Source organism: Clarias gariepinus, chromosome 14 (assembly GCF_024256425.1).
Source record: "Clarias gariepinus isolate MV-2021 ecotype Netherlands chromosome 14, CGAR_prim_01v2, whole genome shotgun sequence".
Classification (NCBI taxonomy): domain Eukaryota; kingdom Metazoa; phylum Chordata; class Actinopteri; order Siluriformes; family Clariidae; genus Clarias; species Clarias gariepinus.
In genome coordinates, this window is record NC_071113.1 from 7,899,242 (window position 1) to 7,908,488 (window position 9,247).

Sequence of the window (9,247 nt, forward strand, 5' to 3'; positions counted from 1 at the left end):
TATACCTGTGCCATCAGGAAAGACAAAAGTCTTCCTTTTCTCTCCTAAGAAGTCAGTTCTTAACCCACTTCCAGTCATTTCGTCATCTTCTTTTAGCTACTCCCATTGGGGGTTGCCACAGAGGACCATTTGTCTCCATATAACTTTGTCTACCACATCCTCCCTTGTCATTCCAACCTCCTGCAGGTCCTCCCTCACTACATCCATAAACCTTCTCTTGAGCCTTCCTCTTTTCCTCCTGCCTGGCAGCTCCATCTCTAACATTCTCCTCCTGATATACGCCTCATTCCTCCTCTGCTCATGTCCAAACCATCTTAATCTGGCTTCTCTAACCTTGTTCCCAAACCGTCCTACCTGCACTTTTCCTTTAATATACTCATCCCTAATCCTGTCCGTTCTTGTAATTCCCAAAGTAAATCACAGCATCTTTAGCTCTGCCACCTCCAGCTCTTCAAACCGTACACTTCCAGTCATTTAAAATTTTGATGCAGCCCAATAATTTGACCCTTCTGAACGTTGAGTGTTCAGATCCTGCTTCAGGTCTGTGTGCGTGGAGTTTTGCATGTTATCCCTTCAACAGTCAAAAGACATGCAGATTAAGCTAATTGGCATTCCAAAATTTCCCAATATGTCTGTGCAATAGATAGGCACCCTATCAGGGGTGCACCCTACCTTGTGCACAAAGTCTCCTAGGATAGGCTCTCGACCCCAACGACCCTATACAGGATATAGATAAATGAATTGTGTCCCCCTTTTTTATTTTACTCCTCAGCAGAAATTGTTAATCATGATATCCTTTTTCCCCTTCACAATATGAATTTCCTTTATTGTTTTTTTTTTTTTTCTTTTTTCCAAAAAGGGTTCAGTTCAGCACAAGCACAGAGTTCTTTACTGGGGTTTCCCTGAGCTCTTGCCCAAAACTGCATCCTACCCTATTCATTAACATGTCCATGTAGTACACTACCTGGGAAACAAAGAGTCAGTCATTGTACAAATCCAACCTCACAGGTGATGCATTTGCTATAGGGTTTGAGATAAAAACTGGCAATGCTATAATCAATACCACCATATGCTTTGATAACTGATCAGGACAAGGAATCCAGTGCTACACTACATCACACACACACCACACACTGTATTCCTGACATGTGGTTGTACTCACTCTTCCACTCTGAATCTTACATTAAAAAAAAAAAAGTCACAGCAGGCCCACCCTCCTGGACTGCATAAACAGTGCGTATGCTGTGGTGGGGGCACTAATTAGAAAAGGCTGCTTGGTAAAGGGAGTATGTGAATTGGGACGTAGCCCTAGTGCCCGCCCCCCGCCACTCCCGCCCCCTATTGCTCCCATTCTGTTAGTTGCCTCCCTGGGATGGATGCTGCCTCGGTGCATCTCTCAGATTCTAATCTGATTAAACGACTATGCGTGTCGGAGAAATACGTGGAGCACGTGCAGGATTTATTTATTTATTTTAAATTCTAGTGCAAATTTTAGAGCAGCACCAATTAGGCAGAAGGGCGCGCGCGCGCGTGCACGTGAGAGCTGCTTTAAGTGGAGAATGTGAATGAGGTATGTTTATAACCAGTGTTTATAACAACTTATCACTGAGACTAAATAGATAAGGGTAATGTTTATGCATTTTGTTGAATGTGTGTGCGCGTGGGTGCGCTCACGTGTGTGTGTGTGTGTGTCTGTGTGTTTGGAATGGGGGAGGGGGGTTCTTTGTCTTGTTTTGCAACCTGATATGGTGAAGCCTACCTGTGCTCTTATTGCCTCCTGTTTTTTTTTTTTTTTTTACACATTATGCATTTTGTACATTCATATTATGTATTTTTTTTTTTTCATTTAATTTTAAAATGATATTGGTATCACTAGAAATGTTTTTCATTCTGACTTGCTTCATCACAGAGGCTTTGTGTGTTTGTTTTCCCTAATGTTCTCATATCACCAGATTATTATTATAAATATTATTATTAATATAAGTAATTATTTTTATAGTATTATAGCCAGACCTCATATGTGCATGCATCAATTGCACTCCCTTGATTATTTTTGATTATGGCATGATCGTAGCTTAATGAAGGCGTAACACACATCATTTGTTATTAACTTGCACCTGATATATTCTAAAGAAAGGGAAAGAAAATGATGATGTGATTGGCTTTCAGCTGTTTTGTTTTGTTTGTGTGATGATGATGATGATGATGATGCAACTAATTGCACATTTTTAATCCGGTCAGTCTTGATCACGGACAGACTCTCATTATTCCGTCCTGTATTTTAGGTGGCTGTCTTATCCCTGTTCAAATTTCACCGGCCGTCAGCAATTTGGACACACTGTCCTCTTTCTCTATAAAAAATGGACAACCACCAGACACTGACAGACTCGTTGCTTGGACCCCAGGACAGAGAGCCGTCAGGCAGTCAGACTCCAGGCCCTGTTACTATTCAGCCAAGTGAGACAGCCTTCTCTGCACACAAATCTGACTCATTCCCATGCCTGCAACCCCTCTCTTTGCATCAACAAGCCCAGGGAGAGGCACATGAGTCTGGAGAGGCCGTAGTAGTCGTCAAACAGAAGACTGCGAACGGTGGTAGGGTAATCACTCTTGTTTTGAATTGCGTTGCATTGCATGATTCGTATTGACCTTGTTGGCAGTGTGATGATCCTGAGTAAATGTGCAATTATCCTCAAGTGCTTGCCACCATGTTATGCTTTAATTCATAAATAGCTCACGTAATAATATAAGAAAAAAATAATTTTTGACATATAAAAGGCTTGTTTTGTCCTTTGCAAATGCTGATAGATAATGGTGCAGTAATAAATTATTGCACTGGACTGACCGCGGAGAAATTTTGTAGACTTGAAAGCAACAGTGATTTATTATTCAAGGAGCACTTTATGTCAAGGCTGATGGAACCGGTGGTTAACTGTTAAGCCAATATATTGTCCTATAAATAGTTTGCTATTCATTACCAGTGACAATCTATTGTAAGTAACCACTGTATACTTGCATAGTTTGTGGTGGGTTGACAGGCTGCTGAGCTGGGCATTTTCATAATTTAGAAGGCTCAGGGGTCGTTTGGAGTAAAAAGCAAGATGTGAGGGTTTTTTTCCCACTGTGGGTGTGTGTGCTTAATGTAATTAAGTTTTGCATTCCAATCAAAAATGACCGGAAGATCGTCTTCTCAGAAGCAGCAAGGGAGACACTTCCATACATACACATGAGAACTCGCAGGATAGAAACTAGATGTGTAGCCTTAAGAAAACCACCTGTAAGTCGGACTAATCCCAAAAAAGGCAGATTTTTTTACCCCCTGATGACATGGGTATATTCATATGTTAAAAGAGTGGTAGGGGCATGAGGAATCATTACTAATAAGGGCTGTCAATATTAATGCAGTAAAGCAGGGATTTTGAGCAACACAAGGTCTTGGGATTTGAACAAGTCTTGGGATTTAAACAAAGTGATGTTTATTTATCTAGTGTATCAGATTTGTGATTAAAGGTTTGGGTGGGTTGCAGAAAATTGTTTTACATATTAAATTGGGCCGCTTCCTGTGCATGTACGTATGTATGTGTGTATGTATCTTGGGAACAGCTTTGTTATAACACTGCTATGAAATATGGAAGATGCAATACAGTATCCATTATTCTGTACTGATTATGAAATCCCCTGTCTCTAACAGCAGGTCATGGAGTCTACTCCTCTCCTCCAGAAGCGAAAACCTCAGTTCCCAGACTCTCCTCTCCACCCCGGCGTCATCATTCCTTACCCCATGCACACCCACCTCACTTTGGACGCACGAGAAAGGGTAGCAGATCAAGCTCAATTGCGTACACTGCATTCTCTCCACGGCCTTCAATCTCCCGCCACCCAAGCTTGGCAACCAACCCACCACTGGATCGCTCCAAACCCAAAGATTACCTCATCCTGGCTATTATCGCCTGCTTCTGCCCTGTTTGGCCAATTAACATTGTGGGTTTTGTCTACTCTGTCATGGTGAGCAGTGATGTTTGTCTTGTTCGGATTAGAATGCAGAGATTGTTGGATTATTACTGCTCTGGTATAATTAGAATAGAATCCAGACATAATCATAGTTACAGTAAAATTTTTAAGCTTAGTTTATGTGTGAGGGTGTAAAACCGGTCTGGTTGTCTAGTGTTGATATACTATATGATGTGCACACCTGACCATCACACCCATATGTGGCTCTTCTCCAAACTACCACGGTTGTTCTCTTGCATGTTTTTTAAATTAAATGCCTTTGTATACTGTGGCATTACAATCTTCCCTTCACCAGAATCTGTTCCAGCATAGTATGAAAGTAAGGTCGAGGAACACATGTGCCATGTGCAGAACGCTGACCCAAACCCCACTAAACACCTTAAATGAAACGGAGAACCCCAGAATTTCCAGAAAGCTCCCTGTAGTTGCTTAACTGTGTGTTGCTTCATTTGTAAAACATGTAGAAGTATCTGCAAGAACAGGTAACTGATATTTTACTCTCAATTGTGTCTATTTGTTTGCAGTCCCGCAACAGCTTGGAGCAGGGGAATATTGATGGAGCCATACGGCTGGGCCGGGTAGCTAAGCTACTTTCCATCGTGTCGATTGTGGGCGGAGTCGTCATCATTGTGGCATGTGCTGTGAATCTATCAAGTAAGTGAAATCCATCTGCGTTCCTTACAGTACTTTAAACAATGTGCATTCGTTGGAGAATTTTCTGTGCGATACATTGTGAAATAAAAAAACGCATACACTGGTAAAGTATACAAATTTTATTCGTTGGTTCGGCATACAGATTTTATTCGTTCCTAAGGTAAGTTCTTTCGTATTGTAAAATTTTATATTGGGAAATGCATTTTTGTCATAGATAATAATGTAAATGCCGATAATCTGTTCCAGCCACCCAAAAATATTACCATATTTCCAACACTATAACCAAATTTTTTATCTAAAAATCAAAAAACTGGGTACATTAAAAACAAAACTGAAAGTGGCACAATTTTTTTTCTTGCTGCTGTCCTTGATAGCATTCTCAGGACCCATGGTGATATGTCTTCACTAAATCTTGCATAAAAGAAAAAAAAACACAACTGACCTGGTCACTCGTATGCCAAAAATGCGTTTTTTGCAAAATTTTTGTCATTAAGGCGAAAATATGCCGATATGTTTGTATGCTGAGGTACTAATGTATAGATAGATAGATAGATAGCTAGATAGATAGATAGATAGATAGATAGATAGATAGATAGATAGAATACTTCATTAATCTCAAAGGGAAATTAAATTGTTACAGCAGCAGTTCACATAATGTACAACAAGGAAGCAGCAAACAAGAATTGCAATAAGGGGGGGAAGTTTACAATTAAGGAGCATTAATGAACTCTGTTAACAATTTAAGGTGTATTAATGATGTAAAAATTTTAAGGGGCATTAAAAAGGTCAAAAAATGCTATCAAATAATATAAATATGATTGTACACATGCATGATGATTGTATATGCAGGTGGGAAGGAAACTGTACATAAGATGCACCAGCAAGTAGTAATGGAGAGAATGAACCAGTAAGTATATAACCAAGAATATAACGAAGCACTCGCTGGTTGATTCTCTCCATTGCTACTTTCTGATAGTTCCTACAGTATCTATGAATATTTTTTTAAATAGGCCATGCTAATTGACTGTTTGGACTTTTGGAATGATCTTTTAATATTTTTAATAACATTAAATATTTAGAGCTCCTTAAATATTTAGTGCCTTTTTTATTATAATGTGCAATGTTATGCGTATCAAAAGATTTATTTTTATTAACATGAAAAATACCACTTTACTGAAAGCTTTAAAGCAGGCTGCCTCGTACATGTGCTAAACCATTTTTTTTTCTTTTCTGTTTTTTTTTTTTTACAGTTAATGTGAAATCCTGAGCTGAGCTTTATTCCACAATCTTCACATCAGACCACTGACCGGCAGAACATGCTTCTGTCTGGCTATCTATCCGTTCCTGTGATCACACGTTTAGCTAGGTGGTTAATAAGTAAGCTGACACCTTCTTCCTCTCAAGCACTCACTAATTAATAATATTAATTATACTAACTCAAGGCTATATTCAACCTGATTCTTCACCACAAGAAATGGAGCAGAAATGCATGAATGTCTGAATCAGTGTTTGCAGCAGGCTGTTCCAGCGCTTGATGCTTGTGTCGCAAACGACGAAGCGCTAATCCACACGCAATCCACCTTATAAGAACACGGGCTGATCAGGATGCACGTTACAGATCAGCTGTGAGAATCGCCCTGCGTCATGCAAACCGTTTACAAGAAGCTTTTCACGAGATATATACATGCGCCTCATAAGTGCTGGGACATTCCCTTGTCATGTGAAGAAGAGGAAAACACGCAACTCACTTGAAGAGTGTTAAACGATACGGCCACATTGGCAGATTCTGAAACCAGACCTTAATGTTTTTATGTGAAAATGAATGAGGCATTGCTGGAGTAGAAGTAGAAAGATGGCAGCTCGTTAATTTATAAAAGAAAATGTGTAAATGAAATGTTTTACGATTTAAAATTTGTTTTATACATGTTGAAAAGTTTTTAATTTTTTTGTCACATTTTTGTCACCATCCTCCACCTGATGTTTAGAAATTATTGTAATGACTAAACTGAATTTATTATATGTTTTTATATGTTATCAGATCGTCTTATGGTTTGCTTATATGATTTCCTTTTTTCGATCGACCTGATAATCAAAAATTTTTAACTTCAGGATAATTTCAAAGTATAGCAGCATAATAATTTCCCTTAGAAAATGCAATAATTCTAGTGGACAAAATTTCACTTCACTTTATTTCTTGCAAAATTAAATATGTAGCCCGATTGTTTTAAACACATATATGCAAGTGTTTGAAGAGTTATGGATGGTTTCATAGGACACAATGTTTCCAACAGGTAAAGCACTCGTTGTTGTTTATAGACTTTATACGCTGTGATTTATTTTGTACTGAAAGGTATTGTGGGATTTACATATAAGCACTGTGTAACCTTTACAAACAGACTTTCATCACTCGTGGACTAACAATGAAAACCTCATGTTTTTCGCATTATATATGGCATTAGCTAGTGATTCAATTATTAACCCTTTTTATACCTGGAGTGGGAATGTCGAGTCCTGATCCAGTTATTATTAGTGACTTGGTTTTGCAAAAAATGTATACTGTGGTATTTCTTTAGTTATAATGTTGTAATTAGTTGTCCACGACGTGGTTACAGTAAACAGATCATTTTTACTTATACCAATAAGGTTATGAGTAGTCACAAAGATGAGGAACCGGCTGTATTTTATTTCCACATTTTCAATGTTTTTTTTGTTTTTTTTTACTTTATTAGAATTAATATTATTGTTTTGTATTTATAAAAAAAAAAGCATATAACAAGCATGGCACTTATATTTGCATGGTCTTTTTTGTAAGTCCTGTAGCCTTCGCAGTGTGTATTTAAAGGGAAAAAAGAAATAAACTGCTATAAACATATTAAGTCTAAGAAGTCATCTCTATTTTGCTGTATCTATTTAGCTGGCTAGCAACACTATAAAAGAATTAAGAAATCTGGCAGCAAAGTTTGCTTAACAGTTGCAGTTAAATCATGTGAAAAAATCACTTTGCCTTAAATTTTACATAAGTCCAGATTTCCTGTATTTTACATGTACTGTAAAAACTTACAGCAGGAAGGGCATCTGGCATAAAACCTGTGCCAAGTTGAGTGTGAATCGGATAGTCCACTGTGGCAACCCATCGACGTGAGCAGCCGAAAGACTAACAATATTCTTGTAAAATTAGCAAATATCTACATTTTTATTTTACATTTCCGTATTTTTATTTACAGTGTATTCCTCTGTTTCTGTCTCATTTGGATTCAAAGATTTATTTTTTTTTAAGATTTGACTTTTTTTTTTTAGATTTGACTGTCAGCTTTTCCTAAAGTGCATAAATTATCAGAATTAGCACCAAGTATTTTTTGTTGCTGAAGTGTCGATGTTATTTAAGTGGCAGCAGAAGAGGATAACAGCTTGAATGTATCAATCTGTGTGATGGTAAATGTCTTAGAATTAAAAAATAAAAGCTAGAAAAAAAACATATCAGGATTACACATCAGAGTCCTTTCTGAAATGGAGCGGAAACTCTCCCAGGAGACGTTCATATGAGAGAAGGCATAAACACGAGACAGAGAGAGCAGGAGAAGTGAGGCAAAGAGGAAGAGGTGAGGCTGGCTATTATTGCACAGTGAAGTGTGAGGAGAAAGGATAGGACAGGGAAGGTTGGAGAGAGGAAGGATAGCAAACATCCAGGAGGGAAAAGGGAGTTTTGTTTTGTTATTTATGTGGTGTACGAGTACAATCAAATCTTTTACTAGAATTAAATATAGATTAATAAAAATATTTTAGAGATAGCATTAAAGTAAAAAGGTAAAAACCACTCTTTGTATGTGTTACATATGTATCTTGATGTCTGCTATCTTTGGTTGGTTTGGTTTGGTCTTTGGTTTGGTATATATAAACATAAACAAGCCATCTTTATCATATTAAATGACACAACTGAAAAAAAAATTAATCACATTATGGCTTCTGTTACCAGTTGCGTAAACGATATGCGCATCATGTCCCACTTCAGATGCCTCCCTGCTGAGATCCTTTGAATGATACACACAGTGTGTGGCTTTGTGGATGAGATCCAGTGTGTGTGTGAGAGAGAGAGAGTTTTTTATTCCCCCAAATGTTCATAACAGATGACTTTCTGCTATCCCTGTAATGTGTTGTTGTATGTTTCTCTTTTGTGCCACGCTGAGGTTAATAAGGGAACAGCTGCTTTAGGCCTGGCTTGATGCCTGCTTTAGGTAAGCGATGAGAGAAAACTCTTTCATAGCACTGGATGTTTCATAGCACTAAATATAATGGTAAGTGATTAAAAAGCATGATGTACAAATTTTAATTGGTTACTTTTGACAAATTACTGTGGTCTAAAAGGAACACTTTAGGACATGCTTTTATGGAAAAATAAACCAAACTACGTTTTTTATTCCTTATATCATCAGTACTCTCAATTGTGTTGACAACAGCATCTATTATTAATATTATATACAGATCAGCCCAGCCATAACGTTGCCCAATATTGGGTTTGGTTCCCCTTATGCCATTGGGTGGCTCTGTCTCTTTGGGGTCATGACTCCACAAGACCTCTGGCATT

General features: G+C 38.0%; 1 protein-coding gene across 2 annotated transcripts; it reads left to right on the forward strand.

The window, feature by feature from the left end:
• Positions 1-1,373: 1,373 nt before the first annotated feature.
• Positions 1,374-7,537, forward strand: prrt2 (proline-rich transmembrane protein 2). Of its 2 annotated transcripts, none has more exons than XM_053511984.1 (5): positions 1,374-1,570; positions 2,286-2,595; positions 3,692-4,005; positions 4,536-4,665; positions 5,916-7,537. In XM_053511984.1, the coding sequence occupies exons 2-5, from the start codon at positions 2,361-2,363 to the stop codon at positions 5,930-5,932; spliced, it is 696 nt and encodes a 231-aa protein (XP_053367959.1). In that variant the 5' UTR covers positions 1,374-1,570; positions 2,286-2,360; the 3' UTR covers positions 5,933-7,537. The 2 variants fall into 2 exon arrangements, with proteins under 2 accessions (XP_053367959.1, XP_053367960.1); XM_053511985.1 differs by having other exon boundaries at positions 3,695-4,005.
• Positions 7,538-9,247: the final 1,710 nt, after the last annotated feature.